Below are 27,777 nucleotides of genomic sequence, written 5' to 3' on the forward strand. Positions count from 1 at the left end.
TACGTTTTTACTACCTGAGAGGTAAAAATGCAACGAAGGCGGCCGAAAAAATTTGTGAAGTTTATGGGCCCGATACTGTAACGATTCGTACAGCACAGCGTTGGTTCGATCGATTTCGTTCTGGTGTAGTGGATGTCGAAGATTCACCCCGTACTGGTAGACCAATTGTGCCAGAATTGGTCAATAGAAATGGTGTTGTGCTAAACCAGGACAACACTCGGCCTCACACATCTTCGATGACCCGCCAGAAGCTACGGGAGCTCAGATGAGATGCCCTATCACACCCACCGTATAGTCTGGACCTAGCACCAAGTGATTATCATCTCTTCCGGCCAATGCAAAACGCTCTTGGTGCTACTAAGTTGGCCTGAAAAGAGGCTTGCGAAAACTGGCTGTCTGAGTTTTTTGCAAATAAGGAGGGAGGAGGGGGTTTATAAGAAGGGGATAATGAATTTGTCTTCTAAATGGCAACAAGTTTCTGAACAAAACGGCGCATATTTGACTTAAATCGGATAATTCTCAGTATGTCAGTCAAATTTCGATCACAAATACTACATTTCTTTTTCCCCAACCCAATATATGGTATAGTTACTCTTCTCCGAAAAACAGGTTCCTCTGCAGCGCATTTTTCCCTACTACAGGAGCTTGAACATCAAAAAAAAATTTTGGCCAACTCGAATTTCTTATAATTTCTAATTTTCAAATGTTTCTAATAATGACAAAAATAAGGTTCTTCATCACATTTCAAAAGAATATCATATAAGATTATTTGCACCTATGCTAAATGCAAAGAATTTATAATGATATTTATTCATTATGAATTTGATATTATGATATTTATATTAGGGAAAAAGTAAATCATAAGGATTATGAAGTGGATAAGTCCTTGAGTTTAGATTGCCTTTTACCAGCTTTTGTGGTCAATGATGCCGTCATTCCATTCTTTGAACCATTCTCCCGTAGTTTCTTACAAGAATCAAGAGTTCTTACATTGTGAATTGGGCCATTCGAAAAACTCACGATCCACCTGATGTAGAAACTTTAACTGATCTATTCTTCCTGTCTAAACCTTAGAATAGCAAATCGAATACTACCTTCCTCTTAAAGTCATTTTTCTTGGCCATATTCATGACAATCAATGAAGGCAAGACAAAATATATGGTCGCAACGTCAGCACCGAAGACGAACCAACCAACATCATCAAACCGCACTGGTCAAACAGGAAGAATAAAGATAGGAGAATACAACTTTGAGACCGTTGACAATTTCTCCTATCTAGGGTCGAAAATCACAACCGATAACAGCTACGATGATGCAATCCGTGCACGGTTGTTGTCAGCCAACAGAGCCTATTTCAGCTTGCAAAAACTGTTCCGCTCGAAACGTCTCACCATAGGGTCAAAGCTCTTACTGTGCAAGACTATGATCTTGCCAGTCCTCATCTATTCCTTGGAAACTTGAGTTCTTAGCAATAAAAATTGCGAACTCTTGGCGGCGTGCGAGAGAAGAATCCTCCGAAGAAGTTTTGGCCCCCTACATGAGGATGGACGATTCCGTAGCCTACACAATGACGAAATCTATGAGCGATACCATGACCGTCCGGTTGTGGATAAAATCCGGCTCAATAGGTTACGGTGGGCGGGTTACTTAATCCGTATGGATGAGGATGATCCCACCCGGAAAGTCTTTAGTAGAAAAAGAAGACAAGACAGACTCTGCCTAAGATGGAGCGATGGCGTAGGTCAGGACGATGGACAGCTTTTAGGGATATCGAATTTGTGGACCTCGGCCCAAAATCGGGATGTCTGGAGTTCCTTATTAAGGCAGGCCTAGACCGGATACCGGTTGTTGCGCCGTTGATGATGTTGATGATTTTCTGCCCCTATTTTACAATAAATAAATTTTTGCCCACAAAATACTCAACTGTGTGTTGGACTGTAGAGGAACTCAAAGTGAGCATTTCAGCAATTTTGTGGACCCTCTATCGTTTTGAAGGGGGTCATCCCGTGTGTCTGATCCGAGGCATCGAATTTTTTTTTTTCGCATCAATGGTATCTACATATAGTATATAGAATATATGGGCAAAATGATTTTTTGATGCTCGGAGTCGTTCGGAAATTATAGTGTCAACCACGTAATAAGTCACATGCCAGATTTATGACGATCGCCGTAGTAAACCGCGCATTTATCGGTCCGTATGACGTTCAAATGACTTCGCTAAAAGGACAAGAATTGAAGCCAAGGCGAGTGTTTCTTGAAGAAACCCTAGGTTTATGGACTAGGTATAGCAGATTAATGATCAGTTAAGATTTTATGGCTAAAAGTCACATTCTACTTTTTAAATGCGTTTTTCTCGAAACTGCATATTGAAAATCGGCTGCCACCATAGCCCAAAATCTATCCAACGGAATTCAGTGAAATTTTCACGACTTATTCAGAACATATTTCTAACTAGGATAATTGCGATTCATTCAGTAGTTTTTTTTCTATTCATTCAAAAACACCAAAATTCACAAAAAAAGGTTTAACACGACGCCAAAAATTTAGTTTTTAATATTTTTTAATAATCCTAGTTTGCGGACTGTAGTGAAGTTTGCATGTTAAAATGCCGTTTACTTTTTTTCTTTAAGATTATCACAGCACCCTCTAGCGTGGCAGCTGAAAAACACCTTTTTTGGAGATGGGTGTATAAATTGTTCTTATTTCAATAATAAATTATGCTATCGGGCTGGGAAAATTATCACGCATGCTCAAGATAGCAACAAATATAGGGTGAACAATTGGTATTTGTATCTTTATCCAGTTCTTCACAAACAAATTTCTAAAAAAAACGAAAAAAAAAACGGCTTTTACACGGGATGATCCCCTTAAAGCGGTAAATTACCAGTTCATGCTGCTCCATTGTTGTACGAGGATCCATTTGAGAAAAAACTTAACAATAGTTGTGCTCAGGGTTTTAAAATTACTCAGAAAATGCGATGTTATAATAGCCAAACATGACAAACAACTTGTAAAACAAAAAATACCTCTGAAGTGCTTGACAAACATAAGATTTTTGATACTGCAGGAGACTGTGTCAAATAAGCTGTGAGCTGAAATTCAGCAATCTACCTAAACCATCGATCTTGTATGCCAGTAACAACAATTTTTGAGGTTCCCTTTATTCAAAACTCGTTTATTGAATATACAGCTACACATCTGCATTTAAAATTTATCGATAAATCTCCTAGTTTCGATATTACAATTCATGAAGTTTTACCATTTTCCATACATGTGTCACATACAAGTAAGTTCTGAGACATGTATTCGGCAATTTCGTGTTAGTCGTTCTCATCTTTCTGACTTATCATGTCTATGGTGGAAAAACACTTAATAATTGTGATTGTATGACATGTATTGTAATTTCCCTGTTCTCTGGGTCTATTTTTTCACTTGTTCTCCTTGGCTGATGGAGATGCCGCGAATCAATTTGCCTTGCCTTCTTGCTGGTATATTTGAAGTGCGTTTATTGCAGCCTTCAGCACCCAAATTACCGAGCGCCATTAAACACCCCAAATACCTGCAGCTCATCCTCTCGCCTTCTAGCACGGTACGTAGAGTGCATACGGCCCTGTCATCTTATAAGCGGCTGCCGGATAATTAATCCCCGGCTCATGACCCTCGCATTGGTGGCACGCCTATTAAACTATGCCTGGCAGATAGAAAAATGTAATTCAAGCTTAGCATGAACGTTTTTTAACCGGATTATACTCTCGAAAAACCGATACCAGTCCACCGTCCCCATCTCGCCTCGCTTCATAGACTGGCAGGAAAATTTAAAATGTGTTCGCCATCAGCTTGACTGTATTCTGTACATCCTAGTAGCCATGTTCGTTATATAAAAAGACATAAACTTGAAAAAACAATTTTTCGCTCAAGAATCGCTTTTTTCGACTGCATTTCTAGCTCTCACTATCTCGTGGCACATAGAGTTTTTATTCAAGACTATGTTAAAATATTTTAAGCCTGGATTTCCCATTTCTAGGGGAGATAATACGTGCCACCCCTGCTCTGGGAAATGCACTGATGCATTACGGCATGGTCTCTACATGGGGAGTTGATGGTGTACTTATGCAGATGTATGTGCATGTTCCTATTATTTTGCCGGCAACTGGAAGCAATAACAACACGTGAGATTTATGATTATCTCATACGAAATGAGCGTTAGAATTTCCATCCGTGTATCCTCTTTCACTCTCAACATATTACGCCCTCAGTAATGGCGAGGAAAAGTGGTACGGCGGAGAGAAAGTAAGGGTGCGGAAGAAATTTTAATGGTAACGTTGTTGCTTGCTCGGCAGAGGCAGTGTTTTTGTCCCGTGCACTTGCAATGCTTGTTTTCAGGTGGAATTATTTTAATTAAAATGACTTCTTGTTTTCAATCCGATCTCTTCTATCATTGCCCGCAGTCGACAGAGTGCACATACCTTCCTGCACAGAAAATGGAGTGTTTTGTTTTCCCATCCCGTGCTTTATTAATGTGATAGAAAAACGAATATGCAAGTGCACAGTGCAAGGGAAATTGAGAAACTTTTTACGGTTTTAGTGTTGCTCAATATGGCAAAACAGCAAAGCAGGTTAGCAGTTATTAGAAAAATATGAGAGGCAGCCATACTGCTCGACGGCAATACAAACTGAGCAGCTTGAGTGCCAATTTTCGAGGGTAGCACTGAGGAGCGTTCCCGCATAGAATCAAAATCAAGCTCGGTGTCCCACAAAATGCTATAGGATTTTAATCACTGTATCTTTAAAGTGAAGCTGCATAATGTATGAATTTCTGCTGCTATTTATTCTATTAGTAGCTGAACATTCCTTTGATGGCTTTCAATTGTGCTCAATATGGAAGGGATAGTTAGTTACAATATACTTTTCTATTAAGAGGGGCTTTCAGTAGTTGCAAAAAACCTCAGAAGTCTCAGAGGAGGAGTTGGTTTATCACAAGATTTATACATATAAAGTAGCATAATATCTTCTTCATTGTTAGTTGAACTTCTCCGTGTGGTTGACGTTAAGACCCTAAGAATCCTCCATTTCCTTCATTTTTAAGCCTTTCATTTGTATAGCAAAACCTTGTTAACATCAATTTAATATCTATTGTTCTGCCTGTGTGTCACACAGTTGTTCGGACACCCGCACGAAATTTGTTGAAAATGTCCGGTCCCTGATCCTCTTTATATGAAATGAGTTTAAAAGGGAGCTCCACATACATATGAAATGGGGTTGTAAGTTTTCTTTCCCAGAATTTGTGTCATATATCAGATAAAAAAATTTTCAATATCGCCTGGAAGGTTATGGAGGTTTGCCTTAAAATATCACTCAAAACATACACGGTGTATGAAATAGATTTTAAGATTATAGCTATACCCAAGACACAAGAAAATTTCGAACATTTTTTCCAATAAATTTTTTTAACCGAAAAAGCCTTCAATGGAAGTAAGTTGCTACCATCATTTAACCAGTTCACGTTTTTCAAATCTAATTTTTTTAAATACTGTTTAGCTTCGTTGTTAGGCTGCTCGCATCACGTCTATCGACGAACGACGGGAACAAAAACTAATCAGAGGATCTCAGTGAGGATAACATGCCTCAGTCGAGAAAATTGAAAGATTTCTCTGCAAATCGAGCCTAACTCGCGATTCTTTGGAAGGACGATCCAGTACTTGTCGGCAAAATGAAGCATTCACAGTAGTACCTTGAGGAGCAAATTTTTTGCGGACGATGGCTGTGAGCGATCAGCATTCTATCAACTTTTGATTGTGAAAATCACAATTCTTTCAGTCGCGCCAAATTTTTGTCCAACCTACTCAGCTCTTTGGCATTTCGTTTGAAGATTGCACGTGAAACACCAACTGTTCTTATAGTTAAAACTCTTATACTTAAACAACCATACTTAGCGGCCTTCGCCTGTGATTCACCGCACTTCAATTTTTTTCTCCGCTATGTAGTTCTAGGGTAAGCCAACTGCTGGCGCCCATATTGTGCATGGCATCATACGCAATTGTGTGGCCACTGGTCCTTAATATATGGCCTATTCACTGCGACTTTCCCCTATCCGGAAGCCGCGTCGTGAATGTTTAATCCCTTGCTAATGCCGGCCAATTTAAGCTTGCGGGAGGTGTATCGCCTCACAAGAAGTTGTTGAAGGAGCCGTAGGAAGAAGACTGGGTGCACTTCGGTAGTGAGCATGGTCATGACCCCTGGGGAAGGGTCTCCTTGACATGCAAAGGGAAACGAAGTCCCGACATTGCCGACACAAAAGTCAAGGGTGAACTTATGCTGACATATTTTGATAGTGTCTATCCCTTGCTGGGCAAACTAGTTTCGAGATTCGAGCCACCGAGGTCTCCTGGCGGTCGCGCTGAAGGGACGGAAGGAATTCCTCTTCTGCAGTGTTGTGAGATCGGGGAAGTACGGCTAGGCTCAGGTCTTGAAAGTCACCTGACTGGGACGTCATGACGATGATGGATGAACTATTAGGTGAGCTTTGTTCGGTGATTGACTTATCCTTTTTGTGGGGACAGCCGATTTGAGCTTAAGTAGCGGCTGCTGGGTGCATGAGCATCGTAATGTATGGTTTCTTAAAGCCGGTACCGCGATCTCATCTCGGAAAAAACCGTCACGATGTTCTTCAATGCTAACTTATGTCGTCCGCCTCTAGTTAAATTGAACGCTAAAAATTTAAAATATCGGAAGAAAGTGACGTACTTCGACGTTGCGTGCACTTGTGCCGCATCTGATCGAGCTTGAGCTCGATCGCGTTTTATTAAATTAGTAGGTATGTTGCGGTGTGTCTTGGGTTGTGAATGTGAATGGCTTGTAAGCAAGAGAATGGCTAGATCCATATATGTATGACTGTTTCTTGCATGTTCTACGTACGGACCCGTTCGGTTGTGTGATTTTGCGATGACGGTACAAGGAAGAAAGTTGCTCTATATCTGTTACCGAACTGCGTTATTGGCGTGTCTTGTATGTCGCATTGTTTCGACTGATGCTATGCAAGCACTTTTGGATGTTCCTCCTCTTTATCTGGAGGTAGTGGCGTGCCACGTCCTGCAGATTCAGAAGGGGTATACCGTTACTGTAATTCGACTTAGTGGTGATCAAGTAGTGGGCCAAAAGTTATTATATGAGAGAGTAATATTCAAGTGGTCAAAAGTTCTTCTATGAGAGAGTGGTAGCTTAGAACGAAAATGCGGAAAGTCATATACGAGAAGGTGAAATATGTGTTCAATTATGATGTTCCTTAATCGGGTACGAAATTTTGTAGTCGCTAGTAGTTATCTGACCCCATATTCGCGATTCCAACTACTAGGCTTCCTATAACAGAATACAAAGTCACAATGCCGTACCAAGGAGAGGAGTTCTATCCAGATTCCCGCAATCTAACTTCACCCAGTCCTAGAATATCTGGCCGATATCGTTGGAATGTCATTCGAGTTGATGAAAGCGTGCATTCTGGGAGCGTCCGATATCTTTGTCAACGAACGTACTACATGAGATCTGATACGACTTGAGAGTCCATATGGGAAGAGAAAAGTTGTATTGACTAATTCTAAAAAAATCATGCAGGCGGTGCTTATCTCTCTCTTCTCCTTACCCTTATATCGTTTAGATTCATAGTGGGCCGTCTCGGTAGATTACGTAATTTTTAGGGCAAAATCTTGATTTGAATGGAGTCGAGAAGCTCTTAATTCACCATTGAGTGCATCCAACTGAGGTTTGTTGCGTCGGCCTTTTGGCGATTTCCCATCGACTGTCAGGTCGCTGACAGTGGTAGTGCCTGCTTCATGGCGTCGGTCATCAAAAATTCTGTTTTATTCAGATTCAGTGGCAGAGCGGGCTAGAAAAACATCATCTGCATAAAGCAGTGTGTCGGATGCGGACGATGAATATCTTTTGTGATAGTATTCACAACAAGAACAAAAAGGACTGGCGAGAGAGCGCTTACCCGATGAACACTAACAAAGCGGTTTTTATATACCCACCACATTTTGAATTTTACTCTTCGGATCGCATCCGAATTCTTCGCAAAGTGTACCAAGTGCACTATCGGCTTCAAAAAGCGGAGGATGTGCAAATCCCTTCCTTCAAATTTGACAGATGTATACAGTGCAGTTGAACTATTTTCAATGTTTTTAGAAAATACTACATATGTATCTTATTGTTTATCTTTCATATTTACTGTGTATCTTTCCGCAAAAATGACCACTCGAGCATTGCAGCTCTTGAAGAGTTATATGGGAAGAATGTTCCTGATAGTTGGATTGATGATGCCAGTGGCACGCATGGTGTCTGATATGAACGGGCACTGACGTTGACAGTTATGACAAAGGAGGGGGGGGGAGGGGTCAGCTTAATCAGCCTCATTCCCCAAAGGCGTTCGGTTTTCATACCTCGCTCCAAGAGTGGGCACAAGTGGAACTAGAGTTAACGAAATGAATGTCAAAACTGCAACTGAAGCGTAGGGTTACATTTTCAGGTGACATTTTGGAAATCGTTATCAAATATACGAACGAAGAAATAAACATTCCTACATTATAAAATATTTCTTTTTTCAGATTTATGATTTTTATTACTCCGACAACTTTCTCTTTATTACACCTAAAAGCCGCATACGTTCCATCTCGAAAAGAATATATTTTTGGTGTAAATTCGAAAATGAAAAAGACTATTTCAAAGTGCAGCTTTCTAAAGCCACCTATTAAATATCAGTATCTTTTCTTTCAGAAAAATAGGATCTTTTGAAAGAAAAATAAATTTTTCAATTCATTTCATTTTCATTTGTCACTTTTTCAATAAAGAAAATTACTAGTCTGAGAAGAAAATGGTTGAATTTTTGATAAAATTGCCTATTAACGAAAAAAAGTGATTTAATTGCTAAACTACAATCAAACATACAATCAAATAAAATGACCGGGTTAGGCTAACAGAGTCCGTACTGTTTTATATTGATAGTCCATATCCTGAGGGTTAAGCATTATTGAGAAAAACAATTTGTCAGTAGTATCTATATAAAGATAAAATACTTTAAATTGGCGAAGTTGTAGAAATTCACGTGAAGGGAGGAACTATATTATAAGGCTTATTTCAAGTATTTTTTAAGGTTTTGTGTGGAACACAACCTTATTAAAATCGATTCGTCTGTCACATCCGATTTACTTGGAAACCGCTGAACCGATTGTTACGAAATTTGATAAGAAGGTGTGGTCTGTGTATCCTTTTACATATAGCAAATAACCCTATTTTCTGATGTCCCTATATACGAAAGCGGGTTACAAAATTTTTTTCGCAGGTTATGGTCATTAGGGGGGCTCCAATGAAAGGTCTCAATTTTTGATATTGAGTGGAACATGGTGAATTGAGGACTTAAAATATGTGTTGCGAAAAGTGAAACATGTCTCGTTTTCAGAACTTAGGTCACATAATACATACCATTCCGAAACCTGCTCGAATAAAGTGATTAATAGCATATTACCATATTTTAGAAATTTACCTAGAAAGCCTCCTTAAGTTGATCTTAAAAGTACAAAATTTTGCATCGGTATAATTGATGAAAAGTTTGAAGTGAATCCAACTATTGGTGGGAAATTTAAATTTATTGTATTCTAAGAAATGACGTATGACGTATGACGTCATCATTAAATAAGCCAAACTCATGTGTGCGACGGGTCACAAGGGAACATTTTAGTTTTCTTTTTGCTTGCTTTATAAATTTGTATATCAGTATCAATTATTCGAGACAAGCATATATATTTGCGAGTGGTCTGCAATTAAAATGGATATGTATGTACAGTGGCTCACAAAATTGATCACGTTCGTAATGTTGTAGCTCCAAAGTGTGCAAATCTCCAAATAGCATTTCATATTGTTATTGTTTAGTTTTTGAACTTCCACTATCCACTATCAACAACTAACGGTATATCAATTTTCAATGATACTATTAACATAGTATGCTGGTCCCAAGCCCAGGTAAAGGAGGAGGGTTTGAGGCAACGTACTCTGTACTATCCTCAGTAAAACAAAAATAAAATGCTGAGATCAGGGAAAGAGATAAATAGAGTATAGTTGGAGTTATTCTACTATGCTAAATCCTACCTGATCTCTCTTGGTGACAGGCCCCGCGACAGGTCGACCAAGAAAATGCATAGAATGTCGTTACAAACATGATGATCGGATTAAGTCACAGGCCTCGCAGAAATGCTAGGGCGTCCACCTCAGTCGACGCGGCAGGACGGGCCCCGGTCCTGTCGAGAAATGGGCAAGGGTTCTTGACGCATGGACGGCGTCAGGACGTAAGCAAGTTAGTCCGCACACAACGAACAAAACAAATACGTGTCTGCACGCTAAATGTTGGTACCCTAACTGGAAAGACCGAGGAACTCGCAAGAGCCCTTCGGAAAAGGTGCATTGACATCTGCGCTCTGCAAGAAACCCGATGGTCTGGTTCCAAAAGCTGCGACATTGAACGCGAACGCGGTAAAAATGGCTACAAACTTCTCTATTTTGGTAACCCACACACTCAATATGGTGTTGGCATTGCCATCTCAGAGGGTTTCCGTGATGCCATTAAAGAAGTCGAACGATTTGATGATCGGCTGATGAAGCTCACCATTATATCAGCTGATCGCACTATTCACTTCTTCACCACGTATGCACCACAGACAGGTCGACCTGATGCCGAGAAAGAGGCCTTCTGGCAACTTCTCGATGAAAAGACTTGTCACGTGCCCGCTGACGATTACATAATCATTGCCGGCGACCTTAATGGTCATGTGGGTGAAAAGGCAGACGGTAACAGGTGCCATGGGGGAAAGGGGTTCGGAGCGCGCAATGAAGGTGGCGAGCGTATAATCGATTTTGCGGACACCCATGACCTTGTACTTATGAATACATGGTTCATCAAACGATTGTCGCATCTTCCCACATTTTATAGTGGGAACAATAAAACGCAAATCGACTATATTCTCATAAGACGTCAACATTTTACCACTGTCACTGATTGCAAAGTCGTTCCCTATGAGACCATCGCACCTCAACATCGGCCGTTGATTGCTGTCCTGCGAATTAAGCCACCGATAAAACAGCGTGAGGAACGCACTGGCCCGCCGCGCATTAAATGGTGGCGATTTGGTGAGAAGAACGAAGAAACGGTATCACTCATACGATTGCCAACCATTACGAATGTGGAAGAATCATGGAACCAAATGAAAGACACGATCCACAAAGCGGCCTCTGCAACCCTCGGGGTCACCAAGCCGGGTAAGCGGTACATCAACCGAGATACTTGGCTTTGGAATGATGATGTTGAAATGAAGGTCCGTGAAAAGAAACGCCTCTAATACAAATTTCTCGACGATAAAACGCCTGCTAATTGGCAAATTTATAAGGATGTCAACCGGGAAGCAAAGAAAGCGGTCGCTGTCACCCGAGCGAACCATTTCAAAAATCTTTACGATAAACTGGACACTCGGGTTGGCGAGAGAGATCTGTACCGACTTGCTAAAAGCCGTGATGAACGCACACAGGATATCGAACACTTCTGTTGTGTTAATGACAAGAACGGTACTTTGCTTACTGATCGTCGAGCCGCGACGGATAGATGGCGAGAATACTTCGAGCAGATTTCAACTAAAGAATTTGCTCATCCTCCACTTCCACAATCATTGCCGACATTTGGAGCAGTTCCACCAGTCAGCGCAACTGAAGTCGAGGAGGCAATAAAACAAATGAAATCGGGGAAAGCAACAGGACCTGACGACATCGCATCTGAGCTCTGGAAAGCAAAGAGCTGGAACCCAACACCGTGGCTGAGTGAATTCTTTAACCGGGTTATTAAGGAAGGAAGAACACCATCTGACTGGCAAGAAAGTACCACTGTTCCAATATGGAAAAAGAAAGGTAGTCCAGCAGAATGTTCAAATTACCGTCCGATCCGGTTACTTTCCCATATCATGAAGATTTTTGAACGCATTCTTGACAACCGTATTCGCGAAATCGTTGAAATAACCGTGAATCAAGCCGGATTTGTCAAAAACTGCGGAACTACTGACGCAATACACGCTGCGCCGTTACTCATGGAGAAACACCGTGAGAAGCATCGCCCTCTTTACATTGCCTTTCTGGATCTAGAGACCGTGTACCACACGAACTCATCTGGTATGCTTTACGACAACACTTCGTGCCAGAAGAACTCGTGCGCTGGGTTCAATTGCTCTACCACGATCCGAAAAGTAAAGTTCGAAGTATGGCGGGTGTATCAAAACCGCTTCGTGTCTCTGTTGGAGTTCATCAAGGAAGTGCCCTCTCACCACTCCTCTTTGTCCTTGTTATGGACACCGTCACACGGGATATCCAACGTCCAGCACCCTACACACTGCTTTATGCAGATGATGTTTTTCTAGCATCTGATAGCAAAAATGATCTCGAGCAACTTGTTCAAAAATGGAATGATCGCCTCATGCAACACGGTCTCAGATTGAATTTAAACAAAACTGAATTTTTGACGACCGATCCCCATGAAACAGGCACAATCACTGTCAGCGGCAGTGATCTGCCCAGATCTGAGCGATTTAAATACCTCGGATCAACGCTATCAGCCAATGGAGACCTGCGTTATGAAATTGCTTCACGCATTAACGCAACCTGGATGAAGTGGCGTTCCACAACTGGTGTCCTTTGTGATCGACGTATCAACGAACGTCTCAAATCTAAAATTTACCGCAATATTTTCCGTCCAGTCGCTCTCTATGGTTCTGAGTGTTGGCCGACCATAAAAGACAATGAAGGGCGTCTCGCGGTAATGGAGACGAAGATGCTATGCTGGACTAGTGGCGTCACACGTTTAGATCACATCCGAAATGAGGATATCCGCGATCGTTATGGGGTTGCACCGATCGTGGAAAAGTTGCGAGAGAGGCGTCTTCGATGGTATGGTCACGCAATTCGTGCAAACGAGAATTCACTTGCAAAGATTGGTCTGAACATCGAAGTCGATGGTAAACGACCAAAAGGCAGACCTAAGCAACGGTGGCTTGATACGCTGGATGGGGATTTGAAAGCCTCGAAATTGCACCCAGATCAGGCATTCGATAGAGCCAAATGGCGAAGCCGATCACGACGAGCCGACCCCGCTTGTGAACGGGACAAAGGCTGAAGAAAAAGAAGAATGATCAATTTTGTGAGTTTCTTGTGTGGAGTAAAGATGAGTGGTGGACAGCTGTGTTCACTTTGTAAAAAGAAGTCAAATTAAAAATATTACATGAATATAAATGTAGGACGAGAAGTAAATTCAAAATTAATCATCAAGCTCCTTCTTATCATCAGTATGCACGGAAAAGAGAGCAAGACCTTATATCACAACATTCGCAAGGTTTTTGAGGAAATGCTGCGTAATGGTGCAACACATTGACAAATTTCAATGGAAACTGGAATCTCCCTTGGCGTGGTAAGCAAAATCCGCAAACAAAACAATCGGATTTGCCTGTCAAAAATAAGGTAGACCGTAAACGGACTTTTACCCAAGTACTTGACCAGTAATTTCCAAGCTGGAAATATTTTCAGAAACTTTCCGACGAATACTGCGAAATGCTATTCCTAGAGAGGGCACAAATTTTTAGAAATCCCTGCTAATAGGGAGACAGCAGAAATTACGATTGGCGTTCACAAAAAATATAAAACGTGAGCTGAAAATAACTAAGCGAAGGCTATATGATCAGATGAGATCAAAATAAAGCGTTTTGGATCAGATGGCCGCGGACGGGTGTAGACAAATCTTGAAGGGAAAATACAACCATACTATGCAGAGGCCACACTGAAATTTGCGTGAGGCTCAATTATGGTATGGGATTGTATGGCTAGAAAATGACCTACGAGATTTGAGAAAATGGAAGAAAGAATGACAGCGACCTCTTTTGTTAATGTTCTTCAGCATTGTTTGTTCAAAACCATGGAAGGTTTAAGGACTCGTACTTCAAACATTGTTTTCCAGCAGGAAAATGATCCACAGTGCACCTCAAAATTGACCACCAAACGGCTCCAGGACTGGGGAACAAAAACGTTACCAATATCCAGACCTAACCTCACAAGGGAATGTAGAATGCATAGAGCGCAATAATACAGGAATTTTGTGAAAATCTAGTTTGTAGTATGACAGTGAGAATCTATGATTCACTAGGTGCCAGGGGAGTATAAACCAAGAATTAATTTTAATTTTTCCACAGAACAGTGTAAATTCATAAAATTGATCACGTTGGAGTAGTACATAACTGTTAATTTTTTCCTCATACTCAAGAAATCTATTTAAATTCCTTCCCTGTTTGCCCTTGTGTTGTGTGAAGTTTCAATAAAATAAATATTTCAAGAAAATATCAAAAGGTTGTTGAATTTTTTGTAAAAGATCCCATTTACAGCGAAAGTATGATCAATTTTGTGAGTCAGTATAAGTTGGTCCCTGCGGTATTCAAATTATGTATATATATATAAGTATATGTACCCATGCTTTTGTGCACGGAGTAAAGAGGATATATTGAGATGATATTGATCAATTGACTACATATATATATGTATGCGTCAGTTTGCGGTATTGGATGGTGATTGGAATTCAATCAAATTTGGACATTAAATAAGCCATGGTGCGGACAACTCTAGAGAATTTTTGTAAATAATTTAAGGCAAAATAACAAAGTTAAACAGCAACACTCCGATGAAGCTCTTTGAGACTCCAATTTTATCTGAAACAAAAAAGATTTTAATTTTTCATAAGAAACTTATTTTCTAAGAATATGAACCTCAGTGCGGTTCAAAATGATTAAAGCTAAAAATTAAACAGGTGTTGAGAAAAAAACATATTTCAATTTTTACAATTTTTTTGCAAATATATATTATGTGAGAGTATCGGGTGATATTGGCATTCAGTTTGAAATTTGCAAAGAAGCGACTATTTTGACCAATTATAACTTTGCTAGTAATAGTGCGGTTTCCACCAAACTTGGTAGGGCCTTGCTCTATGTAATAACCTACATTCTGCATTTAGTGGTGCTAACTTAAGGGGGATTTTGCAGCTAATTACTAAAAATTATGGTAATATACTATTATTAACTTTATTTGAAAGGATACACAAACCCTTAAAAAATACCCCTGCAATATGATCTCATCTCAAATATTGGTTTATGCTCTTCGTGATTTTGAAAAAAATCATACCTCCAAATTTCACAATGATCGGTTAATTATTTTTTGTGTTACAATTTCCGTCAATGTGAAAATGGCATTTTAAAAAAATTGCTTGCAAAGTCCTCTGTCGTATTTGAAGACATTTCTCACTCTTAATTACAAAATACAGTTGCAACAAATACAAGTGGACCCGTCGTATAAATACAAGATTACGTATAAACCTAAAGCGATAACTTCTTGGGCGGTTCAGCCTGGCCCTGTATCAGGTAACCGCTCAGTTCTACTCTCATACAATCTGGAGGAACATGAATGTCGCTCTTAAATTTATACAATATATTCTCGGATAGCTAAATTAATGAATGAAATGGAATTACTAAATGGAATGGAATAAAACAAATCGATACTAAAAACCTCCTAATGTGATTTCTGCCCCGCCCCTTAATACACTCCACAACTAAAGCGTATATGTTACTCGATGAAATATTAATTTCTTTTTCTGGTTAGTGATTGATTGAGTCCTCCATCCACATTGACTTGATGATGGACTGGACCGGTTGACCAGGAACTTTCTCCCACTTTCGTGGCCCACGAACACCTCTTCAGAGTAAACACCCAAGTTTTTACAAAAGGACAACGTACGGTTCCATTCAGAACAGACCCAAGTAATTAGACGCTATCACACCTCCGCACTAAGAATAGTGTAGATGAAAATGGGAGCGATTATCGATCACTTCTTCATACATAATTGCAACTATGACGTGGGTGCGAATTATATTCCAGTGGCTTTTTTGTGACTACAGAGAAAAGGTAGACCTCCTTTCTACCATTGGCGCTCGTAACCGTGGTGCCTGCACATTCTTCACTCTCTGCACTATTATTGATTAGGCTTTGGCTCTCCCGATATGACAGCATTCTCGTAACTATATTTTATGGTGCCATTGGTGGGTCTAGAGACCTTTTGACAGTAAAAAGGAGGTACTTTGGATAGTCTGTCTAACCATCGTGGCTAGAACAGTGTTTTCTCCAAATACAGCAGTGTTTGAAGGATATCTGTTCTCGGGACCAACATGGTATGTAAATACATAATATGGTGGACATCGCATTAAAGTGAATAGTCTGACATATTGAGTTCATAAACACTATGGCTTACTACTACTCTATGTAACCATCGTGTAATTTAAGATTTCACATACGAAATGCACTAAACCTTTCACACCTGAGGCGATGAACTTCCAGCTTCCGATTTGTCTAGTTTTTAGTTTTTTTTTTAATTTACTAAATATTACTTAATATTAGTATATTCCAAAACCAATCCGTTGTTATGCTCAGATGGATATGAGAAAATATTGACCAATGGACTTTTCAGGTTCATATATATACGTGGACATAAAAGGTCCTTACATAAAATAACCCCTTAATGCTCGCTTAAGGGGGAAAACGGCATTGGCAGTTTTCCAGAATCGAATATCCTGTATTGCGTGGATCGATCGTTTAACTATCACAGAATACGCTGCAAAAATATCAAGCAAAATTTGTGTTCCTTTAGATTTTATGGACACATAACCGAGCGATTATCAGGTACAGGCTCAAGCGCTCAAAAGGTCACTGTATATCCTTGCGTTATCTTGTAGCGTCTTGGAATAAGACTTGGAATTACTTGGCGTTAATCCCTTCTAGAGTACGTTTGCATTTATTGTAGCTGTATATTCATTGTAATTAGGAGTGTGATATGCACCATATATACCGGCTTTTTAAACTCCTTTTTCGCAAAATGACTTTTTTCACATTGGCGGGAATTCTAGTTCAAAAAGTAATAAACCGGTCGTTACGAAATTTGAAGGTATGATCCCTTCAAAATTACCGAAGATATAAACTATCATTTGGGATGAGATTATACATACATGTATATATATATATATATATATATATAGATATATATAGATATTTGAATAAGTATTGAAAAAAGTGGTAAAAATTAAAATATTATTTTTTAACAGCTGCAAAATGTTTAATGTTTTGATTATAAAATAAATTAAATATTACCAATATAATGTCCAAATTTAATTAAATTCCAAATAATTCTTTCCACTGGAAAAATCCCAAAAAAGTACATGAAAACATGGTGTCTAGTGTAGGAATACTATTTTGGTTCTAATAAAAACAAGTTGGGAAACCGGAAGCTGGACGCTTCAGATATGAAAGATTTTGTATATTTCCTTTATAACACACAACATATGCACATATTATGTGAGAATATCCACTTTCGGGTGATATTGACATTCAAAATCTTTTCAAAAAAGTGGCAACTTTGACCCATAACAACTTTGTTAGTAATAGTGTGACTTTCACCAAATTTGGTAGGATCATGCTCTATATTATAGCCTACATTGGTGCTCTATATTATAGGGTCATTGTGCTAGGAGGAACCTAAGGGGGTTCTGCAGCCAATTACTGAAAATTTAAGTAATATACTATTACTAACTTTATTTGAAGAAATATCGGTATGGAAGGTATTTCGGAGCCTAGCGACCATATAGTAGCCGATTTTCAGATTTTTCGGTTGAGCTGTTCCTGAGTATGGCCCCTTTAAATAAATTATCACTTTTGACCCCCCGAACTCCCGCCTTTGCAACAAATGTCAAAACCAAGACCAGCTTCCGAAAGTAGGAAGGGGGAGTCTGCCTCAATGGAAGATCCGACCTTTGTTAGTCCTGTCCCGACGTATCTTATCTATCGGACTACACCCTCAGCGATCGCCAGGCAATTACCTTCAAACTACGAAGCGAGTACCACGCAGTGTAAATAGCATTCCCAATTCTTTCAGTAACCACAAAAGTGTTGTTAAGGACCTGCGCAGAATAGGCGAGAACGAAATTCTGGACCTGGACAGAATACCGGATGGGACCTTTAAACTTGTCTTGAAATCCACAAAAGATATGTTCGCTGGGGGTTTTAAAGATTGCGTGCTCGAGGGAATATACCCGTCAGTATTTTGGTCTTGATACGACTTGATTGTTCTAGATTCTTTCAAATATTGGATATGAATATGGCTAGCAACTTATTGATATAAAGTTAAGGAATAATTAGCGACTCCCTCTAAAATAAAGGAATAATTAGCGAGACTCTCTCAAAGTTGAGGAATAACTGGCGAGACTCTCTCAGTTGAAAAATGTTACAAGTTTTCAATAATTAATTTAGCTTGACACAAAATTCGTTGCCAAGTCAACTTTTCAAACTTTAATTTTTTTCACATTTCATTCAACCATTATTTTTCACATTTATTTTCCAAGCCACGGAGAATCCCGGTGGTGGCATCTGACAGTCGAATTAACAACATTCGAAATAAATTTCGAATGCTGTTAACCCTGCTGCGCCACAGGATCAAGGGGATAGAACTTAACTTAGCGGGTAATCTGCAATAGTTTGTCCCCGGTTGTTTAGAGCAAAACAGAACTTTCAGATCGATAGTATGGTTTCAGTAAAGCCAGATCAACCATTGATGCTTCAAATTGGTTGCCGGCTTGGTTGAAAATGCAGTTAACGAAAAGAATAATACTAGAAAATATTTTACCCTGAACGTGGAAATTGCATTCAATTAGACCAACTGGAGGCTTATACAGAGGTCCCTACATCGCTTTGGTATGACACCGGCGGCGGACCCATAGAGTAAGTTATCTCCCCGGGTGTCTAGCATCGTTTCGTATTGGGTTCACTACTATAGGACATTATGTGAAGTAGTGTACTTAATCTTCCGGTCCCAAAGGAGTCCACGGTGGTGGACTACGCCGATAGCATAGTACTCGTTGTGTTTGCAAAGTATCTCAAGAATGCTGTGAGGTACTCTTGCAGAGCGAACAGTGTGGTCAGAGAACGTTGCACTGACAGGCGGAGGAAAAAAAGAAGAGATCCTCACTTATCACATTAGAATTGGTATTCATATCATCACTTCTAAGCCGGCCGTGAAATACTGGCGAGTTATGATAGATTCAATGCTTAATTTGAAGTTGTACGTAAATTATATTTGCGAAAAACGCCGATCCGTAAATGTACGAGAAACGAGGCATATTTGCAAGCTCTTTACAACCAGGGTAATGAGTAATGCACATAAAATGAGTGCAGTCTACAGAAGAACAGCCCCAAGGGTATGTTCGCACTTCAGGGCCACCTCGGATGATGTATCGTTCGTTATTTCGAGAAAGTTGCTGATTTACATCTTCTCTGATGACATGGTAAACACGTCAAGTCCATCTCTCTCCTATCGCTTTAGTTTTAAAAACAATATGAAATAAATTAAAAACCAAAAAGGTTTTATGTATTTCTTATATAAAAACATTATTACATTAATACCTAGAACATAATGTATACACATATCTATATTATCCCAAAATATTCACTTTCATGTGCTACTGACATTAAAAAATTTGGAATTTTCACTAAAGCGACAACATAACTTTGTGAGTAATAGTCCGATTTCCAGCAAATTTTATAGGATCATGCTCTATATTAAAGGCTATATCGACGGGTTTTCCAATCAATTACAAAAAAATAGCAATATACCATTCACTTTATTTCCACTATAGGCATCGTATAGTGGCAGTTTCGTAATTTTATTTAGATTTTCCGGTGGGTAAGTTCTGAGTATAGGCCTGTGAAAGAAACGACCACTTTTTAGTCCTGCGCTCCTCACTTTTGCATTGAATGCCTGGAAAGCATTGAAAAGTATTTGTCGAGGCCTTTCATTTGGTGCCCCTATGAGTATATTTAGCGAAGAAAAATTTTACACGCCTCTTTTTAGATACTCCCCCCTCCCTGGAATTTCACATAGGCTGATTTTACTCACTGGACTCGTGAGCGTTCCTACCTTTCCATAAAATTTGGTGTCAACCGGTATACGAGTTTCTGAGAAGAATGGGTGTGACGGTCGAACAAACAGACAGACGGACAGATAGACAGTAAACCAACTTTAATAAGGCTTTGTTTTGCAAAAAAATTGCATGTGGCTGTAGGAAGAAGTAAAAGCGAACACTTCAAACCGCTGTGTAAGCAAGCTGAACCGGACCCTGGGATAGCGCTAAGCAAACTGAAGTTTAAAATCAAAGGCAAGCGTTCTCCATCCATTACTTGCCCTAATTTACTAGAAGAGAGAGTGATGAACCTTATGAATACCGCTAGCCTTCCTATTGTCCAAGTGAATCACGTCGAAATTCCAATGGTAAGCGATGAAGAGGTGCTGGAAGCTGCTAAAAAATAGCAGAAAAAAAGGTTCCTGGCTTCGATAATATTCCCAACAAAGCCCTAAAGGCAGCTGTGAATATTGTGCTAAATATGTTTGCCGTGGTATTTACCGCATATCTTAAGGAAGGAGCATTTCCCATAGAGTCGAAAAACGGAGGCTGTTCTCATACCCAAGCCAATCTCTAGCTCTGGGTGAACCTTCATCATACAGACCGATACGCCTTCTAAATAATACTGACAAATTAATTGAATGAATAATCTAACGCAGATGACTTTCGATTACTGAAAAGGAACCTGTTTGGACTTCGAAAGAAGAGATCCACCGTTGACGCGGTTGACCTAGTTGCTAACATAGCTAAAACCGCCCTCGAAGAGGACAAATGCTTTGCAGTGATAACACTTGACGTAAAGAATGACGTCAGTTCTCCAAGATGGAGCAAAATTCTAGAGGCCTTAATTAAATTATGAGGGCCGAAGTACCGAAGAGCGACTTTTTAATTGATAGCCTTCTGTGCTGTGATTCAGATGAAGGAGTTAAATCATACCAAACAATATACAGAGTTCCCCAAGGGTCCTTACTAGGAACACTCTTGTGGATAATTATGTATAACGGAGTGCCAAGGTTAGATCTCCCTACAGGCGTGGCCACCATCGGTTTTGCTGGCGATATTGGGCTGATGGTTGTTACACGCCTTCTCGAAGAAGTCGAAATTTATGCCTATGAAAGAGTTCACGACATTAATTCCTGGCTAGAGAATGCTGACCTATCACTGACAGAACAAAAGGAGAAGGTGGTATTTGCTACTAAGCAAAGGAAGAGTACGTCTATAAAGATCAAAGCTGGGGCATAGATAATGCATTATCGAATATAAGTGGCCTAAGGCGGTCGTATCCTTGTTTCAAGGGTAGTCAGCGCGATCGAACTATTCACAGCCTCAGTGTGGGCAGATGCACTAGAAAAAAAGTAAATAGAAAAAAATTGGGAGCTACAAATTGTTTAACTGCACTCCGAAATCTTGCGCTTATCGAACAATATTTGGCAAAGAGGCCTGCGTGATAGACATGAGTGCCAGATATATGCTGATCGAACCCGGCGAAGTAATGTAATTCGAGAGTCCCGTGAGAAAAACAGAAGGAGACGATAGTAGTTTTATTGGGTGACAGACAGACGGAAGGGCAAACCGACACCGAATCAATTCTAATAAGCTTTTGTTTTACTCGAAAAATGTTAATAAATACATTGAATATATTATTTATTTATAAAAATGACGCTTTTAATGTTAGGAAAAAAATATATCAACATAATAAATAGAAAAATATAAATATTTCCAGTTGCGAGAATTAAATAAATATCAACCAGCTTGTCCCGTACACAATCTTTTCTCCCTGCTAGACTCTGCTTGTGTCCTTGTGGACATGGCGCTTTCCTGCGCGTCGCTGTCCACCCTGAGCCCTAGGAGTCCTAGGTCTAGGTCGTCCAGCTTCTGCTCTTCACTGGGCAGCAGGTCTATTTCCCTGGTTGATCCAGTTCTTTCCACCTCTATGGCTTCCGAGAATTCTTCAGGGACCTCGGTAAGTTTTCCACCCGATGGCTCCTCCGAGGTCTCTTTCCTCGGCTTTTCCCTGTGCACATGCACGGGTATGTTGCCAAATCGGTAGTTGATATGACAACTCCGACGTTTAATTGCTTTCAGGGATCGGTCATCTACCTCGATCGTGAGGAGTTTACCCTTGCCCTCCGCCTTGCTCCTGAAGACTCTCCATAGTCGAGTATGGTATTGAACCTATATGCGTCATTGGCTGCTTTCCGTTTCACCTCCAAGTGAATGGGGGGTAAATTTACGTTCCTAGTGAACATAACTAGTCCAGTCTTCCTAGCGTTCACCGTGAGTCCATTGCGGAGGCACCAACTATGGATTACATGCAGAGTTACATCCAAGCGGTCGAATACTGTGTCCGCAAACTTGCCGGTAATGATTACCGCTAGATCGTCCACAAATGCTTGTGCGAAGATTTTTTTTCCTCCAGGAACCACAGCAGGGTATCCATTAGCAAGAGCCATAACAGTGGAGAGAGAACCCCTCCCTGTGGGCAGCCCCTAAGACATCCTGCTTCAATAGACTTCTGGTCGACCGATATGTGAATTTTTCTCCACTCTAGCATGTGAAGGATCCAACTGATCAGTAGTGGTTCGATTCCATGCTATCTATTTTTACCGTAAGTTCATGGAGTGCTATCTTCGTGGATTTGCCTTTCTGGTAGGCGTGTTGCCTATCCCTTATGAACCGATTTACTAGTCTTTCTAGTCCTTTTAGTAGAAAGGACGTTAGACTGATCGGTCAGAAGCTTTTTGCGTCTGTATAAGTGGGTTTCCCTAGTTTGGGAATGAATAACACCTACACATCACGCCAAATAATAGCAAATATGGGGGGCGTCATTTAAATTGAAGGCATCTGGCAACACTATAACTTTTGACAGAACTGTCAAATCGACTAATCAAATACCGCGTTACAAACGTCAGTCTTAGGAGATTTTTCGCCATGGACAGATACACTCCAAAAGAACGTGCTGAAATTGTGCAGCTATACATTCAAAATAACTTCTCAATTGTGCAAACACAACGTGAATATCGAAGTTCAAGTCAGTGTTGATGCCACTCCAACAACTTCGACCAAACGCCGTTCTAAGGAATTGAACATCCCGGAAACCACTTTTAGACGCATTATTCGTATAGATTTAAAGTTATTTCCGTACAAACTTCAAATGGCGCACAAATTAAACCCAGCCGACTATGTGCGTCGTGTCAATTATGGCAAATGGGCTGTGGAAATGGCTCGAAATCAAAGTGACTTCTGGCAAAAAATCATTATGTCGGATGAGGCACATTTCTCATTATCTGGAGGTGTAAATAAACAGAATTGTCGATTCTATGCCACTGAAAACCCACAAATAATTCATGAAAAGCCTCTTTACGAACAAAAAGTCACAGTTTGGTGCGGCATTTGTGCAACAATGATCATTGGGCCGTACTTTTTTGAAAATGGTGCTGGTGCTACCGAAATCGTCAATGGCGACCGTTATCGAGCTATGATAACCGATTTTATGATGCCGATTGTTCGTGAAAATGATCTGGAGGACTTCTGGTTCCAACAAGATGGTGCCACATGCCATACATCTCGTGCTACAATGGATTTATTGCGCCCATTGTTTCCTGGTCGCATAATATCGAAAAATGGTGATTTTGACTGGCCACCGCGCTCTCCAGATTTAACGCCACCGGACTTTTATTTGTGGGGCTATTTAAAATCCAAAGTATACGCTGGAAAGCCTGAGACTCTGGCTCAACTTAAGGACAACATTCGAAACGAAATCGCCGCCATTACGCCTGAAACGTTGGCCAAAGTGATGCAAAACGCCGAAAAAAGGACCAATTTGTCCATCAAGTCCAAAGGCCAACATTTGCGCGATATCATCTTCAAAAAGTAGTTAAAACAAATCTCCCTGAAGCAAAATAAATGACTACGTAAAAAAATTGAAAATATTTGGTCTTTTGTTTATATTTTTTTTAAAAAAACATCCCTTCAATTTAAATGGCGCCCCCATTATAAGCGAGTGCTAGGCATGCGCGATATATATTCCGAATATGTAAATCCAGGGCATCAATTCCCTCTATTGCTAGCGCAGGAATGACGCCATCCGGACCTGCAGACTTGTATCTATGGAACGAGTTAAATGCCCATTCTTCATCGTTGAGCTTAGGGTTGCCCCTTCACTCGGGGTTGCATCGTCACGATCGAGGTTTAATTGTGTTTGTTTAACAGGTTTATGATTTTGTTTTTCTGTTTTTCCATAATTGGCTGCCATGGCCTCAGTTCGGCATCGGGGAAAGTAGGTCGATCTCGGCAGAGCCCCTTTTTGCCGAGACAAGACTAGTTGAAACTGGGGGTCGCCTGGTACCCAGAGTTCACCGTTTACGGCCAGATCTTAACCCCTGTGACTATTCAGCCCTCGGCACGGTAGTCACACCTTGGCTTGGGGTTTTGATTACCACTTGGCTTCAGATGTCACCTCCCGTTTCCTGGAGAATCTTCCTTACTAATCCCCCCTACCACGACAAGGTAGGTAACCGTAGAGGGAGGAAAGTATGAAAGGTTTTGTTTGCTTCTTCTGTGACTGTAATTAAATGAAGAGCTATCCCTTTGCATGTAGCCCATTATGTATATGCATTTAGCATGTCAGAATACACACTTTAGTGTGATATTGGTATTTAGTTGCAGTAAATTTACACGGTAAAGTCAACTTTAAGATTCTGTAACTTTGTTAGTAATAGTGCCATTTTGTCAAATTTGAGGATAATATGCTTATACTCTATTACTACAAATTTTTATTATTCCAGCGTAAACTCAAGGGGGGTTTTTACTCAATTTACCCAAAAATATAGTAATATACTATTATTAGCTTAATTTCAGCAGATATCAATATGGAAAGTATTTTGAGGCCTGGACACCGTAAAGAGGCTGCTGCACGATTCTTTTTTCAGATTTTTTGGTTGGTCCGTTACAGAAATCATCGCTTTCGACCCCTCCCACTCCTCGCCTTTTCAACGAATGTAAAAATTAGGACTGACATCGAAAAGTACTAATGAAGATTTTTCATTTGATATCCAACATGACTATATTCGATGAAAAAAATGTTACACCCCCCTTTTGCATGTGTGGCGACCCTCCCTTAATCTCAACGTAGCAAGTTGTCACTCACTGGGCGCTCACAGTTCCCACCTTCTCACTAAATTTCGTCTCAATCGGTTTGTTTTTGGTCAATGTTTTGCAAACAAAACCTTAAAAACGACAAAACTAGTGGGGTTACGCTTACCCTAGACTTAAATATTCACTACTTCACTTGTGGACCAGGTATGAAAGTGTATGGGGTTCCGACCTTCTCTGTAAAGTACCCCCTTCTAATGTGAAAAGGGCGCTGCCCTAGCCCCTAATGGGAATATTGAGTGGGGTTTAGGTAATCACCCCCCCCCCCCCGCCTCATCATAGGGTTCAAGGGTTAAATCCCAATGTAATGAGTAGGTTGACAAAAAGTTAGACATTTTTATATTGTTCTGTATATTACAGGCTTTGGTTCAACTTCAATCAAAAGATTAATGTACGGTTTTATTTTCTTGCAGTTATTTGCCTTACGCCGGCTGATGCAGGGTGGACCTGATCATCCAAAGGCACCAGTAGGAAATAATTTCAGACCACCGCAACCTCTTCTCCATCGGCCTATCAGAACTAACATAGATTTCCGAACGAAACAAAGTGGAAAAGCGTGTCCCAGTATGTACCGCGACGTTCATTATAAAGGTAAACAGAAAAGTTAGGAGCGTGAATTGCTAACGAGAGAAGGTTTATTTTCTAGCGAACAGTTGGAAACAACACTAAGTAATAGTGAGAATTCAAGGGATCTTCCATAAGACTATAAGCGTAATCTAAAAAGTTTTGTAAAAGATATCATGTAAGAAATTGGATGAAAACTTATTTAATTGAACCACCCACCCAACCAGCAAATGGTTTGTGCTAGGAGTGCAAGCTGTAGCGGGTAGAAGTGAACATGTGATGGTAAATTTAAAAGAGCAGGATTCTACGATGGAGGTTTAAGGGATGTTCTTGTACCTGCGTGTGTAGTGTAAACATTTTTTCTCCAAATCTATTCTGCATCTCCAGAATCACAACCTGCTGCTGACTGTTAATTAGCGTTCCTCCAAGGAAGTCGCTTCCGAACATTTTCTACAATGGACACGGATGTGTGATGTTCTGCTGGCCTAAGAAGTACTTTGACGGAAAGTGTCGTCGAAGAGGAATCCATAATGTGATTGACGTCTGAAAAGGAATGATTCGCTGCAAAAATGTTTATTTGACTCACGTAAGCAATGCAAAGAAATAATCGAAAAAGAGCATTAATCAAAGGTTTGGAATATTGCCCGACAACGGACCCGACCAATGTCACATGTTACGCAAACCTCAGTTTGAACGTAGGCTAAACATATCAGCATTTAGGTTGTAAATACCGTCTTAAGTGTAAAAATGGACAAATAAACAGATATAACGTTAATTAGCTTAAAATAATTAGAACTGTGCATATCGTACGTACAAGTCAGTAGCGTGTACTGCGTTGAGAGCTAGCGTAATATTATACTATTTACAAACGCTGATTTGTTTGAATTTGAACATATGCATATGAATATCGTTAAATCGCTTACGTGTTTTGCATTGGGGCGAAAACGCTCTAGAAAGGTTTTGATTTGAAACGCTGGAATTTGAAAGTTCCGTGAATGAAAATATTTTGGTAATAACAGAAAAAAAACCCAAGCATAACAAAGAAAATCAATGTGTTCGGAAATTGTTGGAATATCTGGAAATTAATTTTGCGCGGAATTCAAGAATTCGATTGGAATAAATGTTGCTTTCTGTAGAAAATTTGTATATGAATTGTAATTAAGATAATAAAAGAGAGAGAATATGTTATATAAATGAAACGAAATAGGAAATTTGTTTTTAGTATTTTCGGTTGGTTTCTAGGTAAGTATATAATACTATTTGGAGCCTTGTTTGCGTTGTTTTGTGTGGCACGACTGTCTAAAAATCCTAGAAAGGTACGTCTCTCTAAATTATCCGCCTAGAGATTTCCAAACTGGCAAATGTGGGATCTTCATTCAACAAATGCTGTATCTGTCTCTCCATCTGCTGGTTTTTGCGCTCTACAGCCGCCGGTTCTACATGACTATAGTTGTGGAGATAGCATTGAATTACTTCTGGTCAGATTCAGTCGTTTTATCTCAGCATCTGGATTCAATTCGATAAATTTGAGGCAACAGAATGGCACATTCTCCACTTCACAATCAAGTTAGTCCGCGTTCCTTTTCAAGGCTTCGCGAATCTCCTCTCTTGTCGGAATTTCATGCGTGGCCTTACATTGGCAGTCTTTTGATTATTAGCCCATATATTCACCCTCGTGCTGAGTTTTCTATTTGCTCTAAGAATTTCTCAATGACTATACTATTGTTAAATGAATTTAACATGCTGGGGGGCGGCCGGCTAATTAAGTTCCGTAATCGATGATACAGTAATTCTCCCTCCCAGAATATCTGCCGGCGATAAACGAGGAATTGGAGCATTACCGTTCACCTAATGGCAATCAACTCAAGACTTAGGCCAGTAGTGACGCGGTGTCAATGCGCTGCAGCTAAAACATCGCAGGTAATCTCGAATTTTGCTGGGTGAGATACCTGATGTCCAACTTCTGTAGTTGGTGGTGAGCTGACGGGTGAATAGTACATTTGTATTA

At 40.1% G+C, this 27,777-nt stretch overlaps 1 protein-coding gene across 1 annotated transcript in view; it reads left to right on the forward strand.

Moving 5' to 3' along the window:
• LOC119657375 (carbonic anhydrase-related protein 10) overlaps positions 1-26,959 on the forward strand; it is a 402,093-nt gene extending 375,134 nt beyond the window's left edge. The window contains exons 8-9 of the mRNA XM_038064260.1: positions 25,619-25,796; positions 25,852-26,959. Of these exons, the coding sequence (XP_037920188.1) occupies positions 25,619-25,796; positions 25,852-25,874 (201 nt within the window). The 3' untranslated portion in view covers positions 25,875-26,959. The remainder of the gene's footprint in view (positions 1-25,618; positions 25,797-25,851) is intronic.
• The last annotated feature ends 818 nt before the right edge of the window (positions 26,960-27,777 follow it).

Source organism: Hermetia illucens, chromosome 5 (genome assembly GCF_905115235.1).
Source record: "Hermetia illucens chromosome 5, iHerIll2.2.curated.20191125, whole genome shotgun sequence".
Classification (NCBI taxonomy): domain Eukaryota; kingdom Metazoa; phylum Arthropoda; class Insecta; order Diptera; family Stratiomyidae; genus Hermetia; species Hermetia illucens.